Source organism: Oryzias melastigma, linkage group LG2 (genome assembly GCF_002922805.2).
Source record: "Oryzias melastigma strain HK-1 linkage group LG2, ASM292280v2, whole genome shotgun sequence".
NCBI lineage: Eukaryota > Metazoa > Chordata > Actinopteri > Beloniformes > Adrianichthyidae > Oryzias > Oryzias melastigma.
In genome coordinates, this window is record NC_050513.1 from 14,111,762 (window position 1) to 14,126,333 (window position 14,572).

General features: G+C 36.4%; 2 protein-coding genes and 1 pseudogene across 2 annotated transcripts in view; 1 reads left to right on the forward strand and 2 right to left on the reverse strand.

Moving 5' to 3' along the window:
• Positions 1 to 6,585, reverse strand: part of LOC112145060 (ribonuclease inhibitor-like) — a 15,777-nt gene extending 9,192 nt beyond the window's left edge. Inside the window, exons 1-6 of the mRNA XM_036214766.1 lie at positions 6,552 to 6,585; positions 5,274 to 5,396; positions 5,081 to 5,185; positions 3,964 to 4,137; positions 2,974 to 3,147; positions 731 to 904 (exon numbers count right to left, since the gene is read on the reverse strand). Of these exons, the coding sequence (XP_036070659.1) occupies positions 731 to 904; positions 2,974 to 3,147; positions 3,964 to 4,137; positions 5,081 to 5,185; positions 5,274 to 5,350 (704 nt within the window). The 5' untranslated portion in view covers positions 5,351 to 5,396; positions 6,552 to 6,585. The remainder of the gene's footprint in view (positions 1 to 730; positions 905 to 2,973; positions 3,148 to 3,963; positions 4,138 to 5,080; positions 5,186 to 5,273; positions 5,397 to 6,551) is intronic.
• Positions 1 to 14,572, reverse strand: part of LOC112145059 — a 188,019-nt pseudogene that overhangs the window by 145,629 nt on the left and 27,818 nt on the right.
• LOC112145051 (gastrula zinc finger protein XlCGF8.2DB-like) overlaps positions 9,684 to 14,572 on the forward strand; it is an 8,747-nt gene continuing 3,858 nt past the window's right edge. Inside the window, exon 1 of the mRNA XM_024270057.2 lies at positions 9,684 to 9,732. The gene's annotated coding sequence lies outside the window, so the exon portion shown is untranslated. The remainder of the gene's footprint in view (positions 9,733 to 14,572) is intronic.

Below are 14,572 nucleotides of genomic sequence, written 5' to 3' on the forward strand. Positions count from 1 at the left end.
GAAAGACAATAATACTATTCCACTCAAAAGATAACCCTGAAAAACTCAGAAGGAGTTGTCGGAAGACTTCTATGCATAAAGTTAAGTAAGAATCTGTAATTCCGGTAGGAAATGCAGATGCTGGGTAGATGAACACATGAACCAACAAGGACTTGATCATTTATGTGAATTAAATTAATCAGCAAGTTCATTCACAGAAGCTTTGCCAAGGATGGAATCTTGATCTACAATGGAGAGACTCGCAATAACTAAATGGAAGGCAGAATAATCAGAGGGTGTGAAATGTCGTCAGGGATGTGGCTTGGTCAAAAACATGAAGCAGACAGAACTTGATGACTGCTGGAATGGGTTAAGAAAAACTACTACAAATGAGAGACAGGATGGGAAGAGTATATATGCAACAGAACAGAACATAGGTGAGATGAAAGATCTTGATAATGATTGATGAGGAATGGCAGGTTCACATGGCAATTTCAAACCAAAAGAGGCTTTCAGTGTGTGGGTTCTGTCTCCTTAACAAAAATTCTAGTTAAAAACAGCTTGGTTGTTCCCTTCATGTTATGTTATGGCTGTAGAACAAAAAGTTGTCCTCTGAAATTGAGACAAACTGAATAATGTATTTTGGATAACCAGCTTAAAGTAAATTATATCAGTGGTAGAAAACTGGGGATGAACTGGGGATAGAAAGTGGAGGATTTTCTATTCATTTCTGCTATGCTCATCTACTGACCTCAGAATCTGCAGTCTGCAGTCTGGACTTTCCAGAAAACCACACAGATGAAGAAATCCTGAATCCTGAAGGCTGTTTTCACTCAAGTCCAATTCTGTCAGATTGGATGGGTGAGACCTCAGAGCTGAGCCCAGAGCTTCACAGCTGGCCTCTGACAAATGACATTTCTTCAATCTGAAAGCAGACAGAAATGTGTGTTTAGGAGCAGTGACGGCAGCTGGAATCCCAGTTTGGTTTTGAAGGGATTCTCTAAGAGTGAAAGAAACTAATGAATTCAGGAACTATTCAAAACTAATATATTGAAATAGTGAATTTGCTTTGAATTGACAACCTCGGAAAAGCTAAGAGAGCGAATATTTGCTGAAAACCTAATATTGACTTGAAAAGTTTTCTCAGTGGACTTGTAGGGTGCAGCATGGGAATCCTTTCTTTTCATGAATGAAAGAATAAATAATTTGTTTCACAACAATGGTGCTGGCTGGATAAAAATTAAAGAGTAAATAAAAGTCTACGGGAGTTTCAAAACTTCAGAAAATGTAGGCAGACAGTTTGACCAGATTTCTAGCTGTGAATAGAAACAATATAGTGTCATGTGTTTTATGTGAGCATAATTCTTGATTTCTAACTTATTTCTGCATGTTTGTGTGCAACTTTGGATTTGTTCTTCCGTAAATCTTAATTTTAACTCATACAATACAATTTGTATGTAACTTTGTATACTTGCAATTGTGTATTCACATGTAAAAATATTTTTAAAAAATCATCAAAACACAAAATACAGTGTTCACATGCACAATGTATATGTATATGCATGTATATGTATTACAATGTATTACAACCAAGGGAAATTGCTACACACAAGTCTAATGAAAGTACGCATAAATCGCCTGTAACACACAAACACGAAACCGTATACTATGGTTACTATGGTAAAACCCTCTCTCTCAGACTGAAATGACTGGTTAAAGTGTTTTTTTATCTTTATCGATGAAGGAATCAAGTTTGAACAGCATCTTTTCTAATTCATCCTTGGAAATGGTATCTTACACTTAGTTCATCAGGAATGTTGCAGATAGATCACAAAGTACAATCTTTGGCAAGAAGAAGTTCACATTCATTAACATTGAGGTGAAGTCTTGAGAGAGAGAAACCATAGTAGATATAAAGCACAGGAAATGTGTCTACTGTCCCCTAAGAAAAGATTAGCATCAATACCTGACTAGTTAGAATTTATTTATAGTGCGTTATTCAGCTAATGCTTGATGGACAAAAAGGAAAAGATAAGGAGACCAATCTCCATAACACACGCATCTACTGAATCCTCAATAAAGTTTGAATCAAGGGTAGTGATGAGTTTATACCAAAAATTAGGGTTTCTTATATTTTTAGATTAGGCTACCTGAAGTTTTTTTTTTTTAATACTTTCATAGTATGATTCACTTTTATTCTTTGTTATTGACACACGATGAAGGTCCACTCAAGATGTAGGTTTGGTGAAGATGACCATATAAGGTGTTATGGCTTTTGGGGCTTCTCTCTTTCCTGACAAACATTGGTCTGGAGCCAAATGAAGTCCGTCTTAAACATATATAAGTGAATCTTATTTTATAAGTCTTTGTCTTTGCATGCAGCGAGATCCAGAGATTTCTGTTTGATCCAACTTTTATGAAATGTTTAAATTCCAATTGAGTCTTTTGATCACGTTCTTCCTCATCAACAAACACACAGAGGTTAGCAGGGACAAACCTCAAAACTGCCTCAATTTCTCCAATTTGACTGAACAATTAGATTTATGATAGTGTTTCATTATAAAACAGAAGAAACAGACATAAAGGGAATAATTGTTTCACCAAATTGTTAATAAAGTTCCCTTGTTAACCTATATGACACTGGTGATTTTTTTTTATTTTGAAGAAGAGTGTTTCATTTCCTAAAAGAGAAGAGTCACATATACCAGAAATCTGTATTTACTGTATTTTAAAACTCACGTGTTCAGGATTTTAACGATGTTCATTGAAGCCATAAAGCTTACGATTAGAAAGGGCTACAATAAATGCTTACAATAATGTGCAATAATGTGAATCGTCACCACACAATAAAATCCACTGATGAAGAAAATAGGAAACAATCACTTTTTTTAAACATCGCTGTAGACAGAATTTTTTTGAGTTAAACATTAGAAGAAAAAAAATTCCCCAAATACTTTCTCCACATGTTTCAAGAAGATCTACATATTTTCTGACCTTAGAGACTGCAATATGCAGTCTGGACTCTCCAGAAAACCACAAAGATAAAGGAATCCTGAATCCTGCAGGTTGTTGAAGCTCGGGTCCAGGTCCGTCAGAGTGAAGAGGTTGGATTTTAGAGGTGTGCCCAGAGCTTCACAGCTGATCTCTGACCACTTGCAATTCTTCAACCTGAAAGCACACAGAAAAGTGTGATCAGGAGCAATGAGGAGTTCCAGCTTGATTTGGACTCAGAGACGTTTTCAGCCGGAGGACTGAACCAGAAACACCTCTAGGTCAGCAAACAGCTCACTTGTTTCTGTCTGAAAGCATGACTTACTAAGTAGAACATTATTAAGCTGCTCAAAGTCATAACATGAGTTTTTCTGCTGAAAATTAACATGTGAACTTTAAGAACAAAAATTAAAAAAGCTTCATTAGTCTGGAGAATTTAGTTTGAAACTGTCATTTGAAACAGCAACTGCTCTGTGAAATATGACATTACGGCTTCAGAAAGGCTATTTTAGTATTAATTTTTTCAACTGTGTTTAGAACAGTTATTTGATGAAAATTAAATAGTGTACTCTCCATTTTGACTCCCCAAGAATTCCAGCACAAAATGTCAGTTAGTCCATAATCTCCAGTGTTAATAGAATTAATAGAGAACTTTAAGTTAAGCAAATGATGCAATACAAAAACAAAATGTCGCCTACGTCAGACATAAGCTAATGTATTGGTTCTCAGTGGCATATAACTTCTGTATGAATGGAAAAAATAAGTCACAACGGTTTGTATCACAACAATTGTGCTGGATAAATGTAAAAATATAAGTTTGAAAAGCTTTACAAGATCGTTTTTAAAGAGATTAATTTTATATAAATAATCATATAATTAATTCAATTAACGATTAAAATGTGAAAAAATGACTGTAAACAGAACATCCTCCAATGAAACATCAAAAAGTTGTTCACTAGATACATTCTTCTTATCATTCAGGGAGCTCTTTACCTCAGAGTCTGAAGTCCACAGTCTGGACTCTTCATAAAGTCACACAGATGAAGAACTCCTGATTCCTGCAGGTTGTTAAAGCTCAGGCCCAGTTCTGTCAGGTTGGACATGTTGGACTTCGGGCCTGAGCTCAGGGATTCACAGCTGATTTCTGAGGAACTGCAGTTCTCCAATCTGAATGTAGAGAAATTAATGTTCAGGAGCAGTGAGGGCAGCTGGAGTTTCAGCAAGCAAAACAACAAGATGTTCAAGACTGATATTTGAATAGGTCCATTTTATATCAGTCATATTAGCACAATCAGTTCTGTTAAACAAAATACAAAACTATCATCAGATTGTGTTAAATACCACTGTAGGTGTATAATCACTTGACTCTGTTTTACCAGATTCTCAGTAAAAAAGTTATTTTCTAAAAATCAACTGAGCTCTGACAAGCATTGTTGTGTGTGCTGGATAATGACATTTGCAGACAGAGAGTTCGTGCCAAAAAGAGCGTCCAGTACCGCGTACAGAGGGTTGTAGACCAGCTGAAATGCTCGGTTTATTCAAAACCAGGTCAGGTTTGATTAGGTTATGTTGCAAAATGATTCTTACTTAAAGCTTGGCTTAAATTCATTTTAGCTTGTTTAAATTTTTTATTCAAATGATCATTTGTTTATTGCAAAGGTTTTATATAAAGCATTTTGAATGGTCTTTGTACACAAGATGTACAGATAAACTCACAAAGTTTTTTTTATTTTATTTTGGATTATGTCAGATCGTGAATGCTATAGTTTTTGGAACAGCAATAATTTCACTCAAAAATTCCTTCTGAGATCACAGATGAATCAGAGTTGCAGTGAACTGGATTAAGGCGGTTTCTGATGTTTGGTTTCTTCATCTGTATTCAGAGAAGAAGATCATCTTTAGAAAATGACTGAAGCAGAAGACAAGATTGGTGATTACAACCAAGCTAGTAAAACTTCAAAAAAATCATAAATATTTAATCTTTCCTGTTCATGTTCACTTTGAATGTGAATGTATGGCAACATATAAAGTGAAATATTTCTGTCCCAATTTCTGGAAATCTATCATCTGAATCATTATACTGCCTCTGTTAACTCTGACAAACCCTTACTGTTTCTCTCCTGGTCTGATGTCTTTGAAGCCAAGATTAACATCCTCTGATCTTTCACTCTTTAAGGGCACACAGCTGGGCTCATCTCCAGGTCCAGGTTGGTTCCTGTGAAGAATGAAGGTTTCTGATGTGAATGTTGAGCTCTGACATGGAAAAGAGTTGACTCATGAACATTTAGATATGTTCCTCTCACCGCAGGCTTTCATCTTCAACAATTCTTCTTTTCTTCGAGGGAGGGGCTCCCTCCTGTGTGTCCTCACACGGATCCATGCTGCTGGATTCAGTGGATCCACATCAGCTCACACACACCTTCTACCTTCATATGCAGAGGAAACACAGAGTTTTTTAAGGTCAGTTTGTTCACATCCAGATGGAGGAAAAAAGCTTGAATCTGTTGATGTTTTCTGAAGTTTCTCTCATGCTGTCTGTACTGATTCTTCAGGTTTGTCTCTTCTATCTTCTAACTCTGCTCTAAAGCTGTTTGCCTTTCAGGTTTCAGTCATGTTCTCCTGCCAGACGTGCATGACTTCACTCAATTTGCTTCTACTGTCACTGAAGCAGAAACACCAGAAGCAGCTGAAGGGAGGGCCCTGACTATTGCTTGGAACCAGCTCTTCCAGTTCATATAAATTATACTGATCACCAATCAGACTATGAGGAGCAGAATTTGTTTAAATTAAACTGAGAAAAATGTCTGACTGTGAAGCTGAGAAACTTTGTCCTTCCAAGTCAATTAGAATCACTTTTTTGTATTAAAGTTTATTTAATACAGTGAAAGAGGTTCTGCTCTGAGAATAACTGAAAGGAAACACAGCCATGAGTATCATGTCTGCAAGGGAAGGCTTTCATCAAGAATGGCAGCAGCATCATGGATTGGTGTTCCAATTAAATATTTATTTTTACCTCAATTGTACAGTAAAACCATCAAACTGTATTCACTATAAATCTTTTTATTTAAAAAACATGAATAGTAAAAGTGCCTTTTATGGGCAAAATTACGTTTCTAATCTATTTTTTCAGATCATTGGAGTCAAATAATTTATGTCTCTAAATTATTTGTCTTAATACAAATAAATGAACAGTTTCAATCGATCTTTTGGGTTTTCAATTTCAGAATCTTATGAAGTTTTCAATTTGTTTTTTTTTTATAGTACACCAAACATATTAACAAAAACATCCTTTATAATTGAAGAACATTTTCATTGAATAGGATTACATAAACCCTACTCACTAACACACACAAACACTCCACTCCCCTGCTCTCCTCAGTAACCTCTCAGGTGTCCTTCAATGACCTTTAGCTGCTTGTTTTTTTGGAGAAACTTGATTTCTTTTTGAACATAAAATCAAGTTAAAGACAAACTTCAGACTGAGCTCTTTCTCTGCTGCTCTTCTTCCTCACAGATGAGGACACACAGACACCTCACTGCCTTCATGAGTGAAGAAGTCAACAGAAAACACAGAGACTCACTGTGAAGAAGAAAGTTTGTGCTCTCACGTCTCCTTCTGCTCGACATGAAGTAAAAGTCTCAACTTCCTCATTTTCTGATTCAGGAACACCTGGACAGAGCTCCTCCTACTGTGTGTGTGTTTATTTATTTTGTAGGTTCAGACTCCTGAATTTCCTGATATGGCTGTGTGTGTTTCTGTGTGATGTGTGTTTATGAGTCTGTGTGTTGTGTTCTTATTTTTTCTAGCAAGTTGAGACACATCAGAACTATGTAGGTGAAAAACTATGTTTGACGGAAGCAGATTCTTTTCAGTGAAATGAAGAACATTTGGCAAACCTAAGTTAAGGTGTTTCACACTGACATCAACTTGTACATTTACTGTAACATAAGCAGCTAATCAAACACTGCAGCTTTCTCGTACTTTCACAATCAGCTGTTTTCTTCTGAATGTTTTTGGTCCAATTTGGTTAACTTTCAAACAAACCAAAGGTCAGGATTTGAAGAGCCGTCAAAAAGATTTAAATACATTTAACCAATAAATATTATAATCTGATTGGTTTCACTGAATACAAGTAGATAACGAAACCTCTGTCTGTAAATGTTGTCAATAAACAATAATTTAGTCAAGAAAGTAGAAATTTAACATTTATACAATGATGTGGAAAAACGTTGAAACAATGACTGCTATGTTACAAATGTAAATATGACGGGAAGTAGCAGTCAGCTGATCTTTCCAACTTTAATGAGTCAGCAGTTTCCCTTCTGTAAATAACAGTTTATTTTGGGGAGGAAAATACATGAAAAACACCAATTTGTTCCTCATAAATCAGTGAAAAACTAACCAGTAAGTGAAAATGGATCCTCAGCTGTTAATTAGTATTAACATCAAATCTTTTAGCACTAAAGAAATGAAAGTTTGCTGTACAAGAAGGTTTTCAGAAATAGTCAAGTTAGTGAAGAAAAAGTTAAAGAAAAACATTTAGTTTCTTCAAAGATCTGAAGTGGAAGAAGAAGAGTCTCAACTCACCGTGTGAACGCATCTGCAGCACAGATCACTGATTCAGTTTCGTCCTCGTCTACTTCGCTTTAAGAACAGATCACTTCCTTATGTTGTGTTAATTCTGCAGACATAAAAGACGACAACACTAAAACAATGTAAAAACACAAAATAAAAGACAATAAAATGATTACAAATAATTAATCAATTAAATTACAATAAATCAGCGGGAGTCTCGTGTTGCATTCAAAGCCAGAGTATAGAAGTGAGTCTTTAGACTTTAGCTTATGCCTGAACCTCGATGTCTCCAGAAGGAGCTGATTGGCTGATCTGAGGCACTGGGCCAGTAAATAAAGGGAAAGCAGCTCACAGAGGTAAACCGGGCAAAGAAAATTTAAAGACTTATAAACAAATAAAATAATCTTACTGTAAAATGAACTTTATATTTACAGGCAACCAGTTTAGCGATGGAAAAATCTGTATAATTAGGTCTCTACTGTATTACGCCCTCCAACCAAGACATGGCCAGCTGCATTTTGGACTCGTTGGTAGACGCAAGAGAGATGACTGGCTAAGTCCTGCATTCATGCAGAGGTGAAGACCTAGATAGATAGATAGATAGATAGATAGATAGATAGATAGATAGATAGATAGATAGATAGATAGATAGATAGATAGATAGATAGATAGATAGATAGATAGATAGATAGATAGATAGATAGATAGATAGATAGATAGATAGATAGATAGATAGATAGATAGATAGATAGATAGATAGATAGATAGATAGATAGATAGATAGATAGATAGATGAAATGTGATCTACTATATTTCACAGAAGCTTGAACAAAAAATCAAGGGAAAAAAAAGATGTTTCCACGTTCAGTCTCTATTTAGTTCAAAAATGTAATATCTGATATAATATTAATATATTCTGGATAAAGGGGGTTGTAAAATTTTTTACATCTGTTACAAAGATCCAGCTTTACTTTATTTGTGATTTTAAAGTTTATAATTTAGGCTTCTGTCGTCATTCGGAAGTAAACAGAATGACTTGCTGGCTAGCATGCTAGCAGTGTTAGTTTGTGTTCTACGGACAGTGGTGCTTTGTTCGGGCGGTTGTGAGGTTTTTGGACAGAAGGGATTCAAAAAACAAAAATAGAAATCAGAAAATTAATTGGACAAATTTCTATACTATAGCAAATTAATTGAGTCACAGATATTTGTTTGAATGTTTTTAAAAAAAAAAAAAAAAAACAGGAAAAAATGACTGACGTGTAGTGTCAGAAGAAAGGGTACAACGTTTTGATCCACACTCCAGACCAGGTGGTGGCGCTAATGCACCCCGACGTTAATTGCTAACCCCGAAAAAAACGAAGTAGAAGAGCGCGAGGTACTTTGCTAGCAGCATTAGCTTGTGTTCAAAGGACGATTGTGTTTTGTTCGGACGTTTGTGAGGTTTTTTTTACAGGATAATTTACTTTTTGCTTCTACGTTTTTGTTTATTCACTTGCTTCTTTGTTCATTTATGGGTTTTCTTGGTACATTTGTATAATGTACGAGTAATTAAAAAAAAACTTTTAAGCTCTATAGTCTTTCATGCATTTTGTAGTCAAATCTGAACGTTGTTGTTAGTTATGGTATACATTATATTCGCGCTCAAATAGTTTGCCCATTTGGATCCACACGCCAGACCAGTTGGTGGCGCTAATGCGCCATGACGCAGTTTCCAAGCCGCCAAAAACGAAGGCGAACAAGAGGCGCTAGCGTGCTAGCAGCGTAAGCTTGTATTGAGAGGACGGCGGTGTTTTGTTCGAACGTTTGAGAGATTTTTGGACAGAAATGAGGATACGTGGTTCGTGTCGGAACTCTCAGCGTTTTCTGAAGTGTCGTAAATGAGTGAATACGTGTTGGACGTAAAGACAACGTGGCTGTGATTGTGAGACTAGCAGATGATCGGAGCTGCTGCTGTTCAGAGGACGGCGGTGTTTGTGTGAGTTTGAGCTGAAGATCTTCTGCAGCTGCAGGAACCATGTCTTCACTTCAGTCTCTGAGAGAGTTTATCAGCGAGCGACTAGCTGCTGCTGCTGAAGAAATCTTCAGACACTGTGAAGGAACCATCGTCCAGTACGAGCAGGAGCTCTGTCGTCAGCGCAGACTGCTGGATATTTGCTGGAAACCACAGCTTCAGCTGAACGCTATCGGTATGTTCACTCCAACAAAATAGATAGTCTTCATCTCCCAGAACATTCCGAGCCAAGTGAAAGTGAACCGATGACTGCTTTCGTTGGGGAGTTACGGTCCGCCATCTTGAAGCGGTAAACAGGCGCCGTGCAGTCGTTCTTTCAGGCTTCGGGTCTTCGTTTCTTTGTTGCACCCAATAATATAGGCTAGCGTTAGGAAGTTATATTTGTTGCTAACGTATTTTAACAAAAAGTTTCGTGGTAAAGAGATTTGTGTCTGTTAAATGATTTTGTTACCTACTTGTAGAAAATGAAGTGTTAAAAAAAGGTGTGTACTTGTAGTAACAAATGTGTCCTTCTGTAAAGATGCTTTGTTGGTGTGTTAAACGTCATGTTACGGACATTTTTTCTCTACAAGTTAAAGAAATCTTTTTAACAGACACAAATCTCTTACTACATTGATCTAGTGAAAAAACTTTGTTACATTTTCTACCATTCAAATGATGGAAGATATTCAAACTATTCCAATTGATAGCCCACGGGCCACTTGGTACCGGGCTCCAAACAGAAAACAAATAAATAAAATGATAATTTAGATCATGTCTGTTTAGTTTTCTCAAGTATTTTATTTTTTTAATCCAGAAACAACCAAATTTTGTTCACAACATCCACCTGTCATGGCATGTCACGTGACATAAAGCGGCTGTGCGAAGTTGCTGGATATTAGTGGGAACTGGTACACGCTGTAGTATATGCCGGTCAAGCACACACTCAATGGGTGACATGCAGCATGCAGTTGAGCTTCCCTGAGACAGTTGCTAACAGTTTGTGCAAAAATTGTTTGGTTATGCAAACCAATTGTTTCATCAGCTGTCTGAGTGGCTGGTCTCAGACGATCTTGGAGGTGAACCTGCTGGATGTGGAGGTCCTGGGCTGGTGTGGTTACATCATCATCATCATCTTTATTTATAAAGCGCTTTAACACAATTTTAAAATTGAAACAAAGCGCTGAACATTAAAAACTAAAAAGCGTAATAAAACAAATGTAATAAAATAAGTGAATAAAGATAAAAACAACATAATAAAAGGTAAGAACATGATAAAAGAACACACAGAAGGTAAAAAACATACAATAAAATTTGAAAGTAAAATCAGAGCAACATCTCATACGTGAATAAAAGCCTGGCTATAAAAATGAGTCTTCAGTCTAGTTTTAAAAATGGACAGGGAAGTGGCTTGTCTAATATTTAGTGGCAAAGCGTTCCAGAGCTTTGGAGCACAGACAGAAAAGGCTCGTTCCCCTCTGCATTTCCATGTGGTCTGCGGTTGTGAGGCTGGTTGGATGTACTCCTATATTCTCTCAAACGCCTTTGCAGACGGCTTATGGTGTAGAAATGAACATTAAATACACGAGCAACAGCTCTGGTTGACATTCCTGCTGTCAGCATGGCAATTGCACGCTCCCTCAATGCTTGTGACATCTGCTGTGAGACAAAACTGCACATTTCAGGGTGGCCTTTTATTGTGGTCAGTCTAAGGCACACCTGTGCACTAATCATGATGTCAGATCAGCATCCTGATGTGGCACACCTGTGAGGTGGAATGGATTATCTCGGCAAAGCAGGAGTGCTCACTATCACACATTTAGACAGATTTGTGAACAATGTTTGAGAGAAATGGTAACATTGTGTATCTGGAATGAATTTGAGATCTTTGAGTCAATCTCATGAAAATGGGAGCAAAAACTGAAGTGTTGCATTTATATTTTTGTCGAGTGTACTTTAGCACATAAAATGCCTGTCTTTTAAAACAAAATACACAATAAATTAGGATTTTTGTAATGAAATGTTTGGGTGTTTATTGCCTGATCGGCAAGTCCAAACAGCACACTGATTGGGTGATTTGTTGAGAAGCAATTCTAAATTTGGTCTTGTCATTGTAGATCAGTACGCATGTTTGGATGTGCGCGTGACGTTTTACAAACAAACTATTTTTATGGACGGACAATTTCATTTTACAGTTACAAAGCCTTTCTACAGACAAGTTTTTTTCTACAAGTGCAAAATCTTGTTACATACACAAATCTCTTACAATTAAAAAAGTTTTTTAAAGACAGACAATACTATAGCAACAAATCTAACTTCATATTGAGGCACTGCTGTCTGAGTAATGTCTGCAGTTAGATGCCAAATCTGAAAGGCCCAGATACCTGCTTACAGCTGAGCTACAATGGCACTACCAAGAAAAAGAAACATGAATCTGACTTTTCACAAATAAATTATTTCTGTCAGCTAATAAAGGAGAACTTCTTGATTTTTTTTTTTTTTTTTTTTTTAGGAAGATCTGAGTGAGATTACTCTCAGAATAGTAAACGTTTAGGTTGATCTTGAGGTGAAAATGGGATTATCAAAACAAACTATTCAAAGTCAGTGGTAGTAGTGCTGGGTGATATGGAAAAAAATGTATATAAAGATATAAAATATTTAAAATCACGATACGATATATATCACGATATACGACAATAAAATATATTTTCAGCTATTCTCTGAAAATATGTCTGATGTTGCGGCAGCTTTTATGAAAAGTTCCGACAATGTTTTTGTATAATCTCGTTTTGAAAAGTGCCTAAAAAAATGTTAATTATAAAATAAACTTCACACCCTCATATTCCAACTCTTTTTATTGTCACACACGCATTAAGAAAATACTTCATCATCACAATATGCAATGTTGTGTTTTTATTGAACTGTGAAACACAAAATGAACTTTTGGTCCTTGCTGCTCATAATAACACAAATATTTGTGTGCTGATTTAAACATCCATCCATCTTCTTGCCGCTTTTTCCCTTTCGGGGTTGCGGGGGTGCCGGAGCCTAACCCGGCTACTGATGGGCGAAGGCAGGGTTCACCTGGACAGGCCGCCAGTCTGTCGCAGTGCATGTTTTCACGCAGCACACTTCCACTCTGCCGCAAGCACATTTGCGCAAAGCATACCTCCACTCCGCCGCGTGCACGCTCACGTACGGCGCACCACCACCACCCCGCAGGGTGACCGTTTGCGCTTGTCTTGAAAAGAAAAAACCCCAGAGAGAAAAATGTCATATGTGTATACAGCCTAAACGAAAAAAAAAGATTAAGTTAGCCAAAACAGCTAGCATATAGCTGAAATATTAACTAAACTCTAAAATAGCCTTGAAAATACCCTAAATTAGCCAAAATAGGTAGCATGCAGCTGAAATATTGGCTAAACTCCCATTTAACGTAAAAAACCTGAAAAAATCCTAATTTAGCCAAAACAGCTAGCACGTGGGGCCGCCATGATTAGTTGACTTATTAACGACTAATTGACCATTAAAATAGTCAATGACTTATTTAACAGTCGATTAGACATAACTTTATACAGTATTATATGGAGTAAGAGTGTAGTAAAGTTGAATGTTAGAATGGCATTATGCCAACTTTTTGGACTATTTTGACTTTTATTGAGGTTTTTTAGGCTATTTGGGGGTTAGCTAATATTTCAGCTACATGCTAGCTGTTTTGGCTAAATTAGGATTTTTTACAGGTTTTTTTTTTTTTTTGGCTAATTTGGAGTAAAGCTAATATTTCAGCTGCAAGCCAGCTATTTAGGCTTTTTTGTTTTTTAGGGTAGTTTGGAGTTTAGTTAATATTTCATCTATATGTTAGCTGTTTTGACTAATTTAGGCCATTTGAGATTTTTTGACTGTTTTGGAATTTAGTTAATATTTCAGCTACAAGCTAGCTGTTTTGACCAACTTAGCTTTTTTTCCCCCAGGTTTTTTTAAGGCTAATATGGCATTTGACTAATATTTTAGCTGGCTGTCAGCTTCAGCGATTTCAGCTTATGGATTTCAGCATTTTTAGCTTTCAATTTCAGTATCTTAAGCTATCGTAACTAGCCTCTTCAGAGGCCAAATTCAGCTTACAGACTTCACATTAGCATTATTGCAGGCAATGCTATATATCTAGTTTATAATTAGTTAAACGCTAATGGTGTTTGTTTTACATCCACTTTGTGCATGACCCTATTAGTCGGCTAATAGGAAAAAAAACAAATGGTGATTAGTTGTTTATTGAAATAATCGTTTGTAGCAGCACTACAAGCATGTAGTTGAAATATTAGCTAATATTTGAAAAAAAAAAACAAAAGTCAAAATTTACCAAAATAGCTAGCATGTAACTGAAATATTAGCTAAACTCCAAAATAGCCTAAAAAACCTTAATAAATGTAAAAATAGTCCAAAAAGCTAGCATAATGCCATTATAACTTTTAACTCTACTACACTCTGACTCCATATAATATAAAGTAACGACTAATCGACTATCAGTCGTCAACAATTTTAATAGTTCATTAGTCATGGATTAGTCAACTAACCGTGGCAGCCCTTAACACAGGTAAAAACAGAGGGGTGAATGAGGAAGCGACGGCAGTTTAAGCTTTTGTTTATCAGTCCATTTTATCAGTAATTTTTTTTCTTATCAGAATTATTGGCATGATGTCATATCGTCTAAAATCACCTGATAATTATTGGTAGCTGATATTATCTGAGCATTAGCATCAGGCGTCATAGGAAATTCCACTAAACGTTAGCATCAAGCTAGCAGACTTTAGCTTTATGTGCTTCACATCCAGGTCACAGTCTTTTTAGTCTCCTCCCCTCAGGAAAGGGGGTTCAGGATCTTATGTACAAAAACCACTCGCCACAAAGACAGCTTCTTCCCTCGATCTGTCACTCTGATGAACTCTTGATCAGTCACAGAGTACAGAACACAACATGTGAACTACTACACCCGAACACTGTTGTATATATCTTTATCACCCCCCCTTTTTTTCCAGATG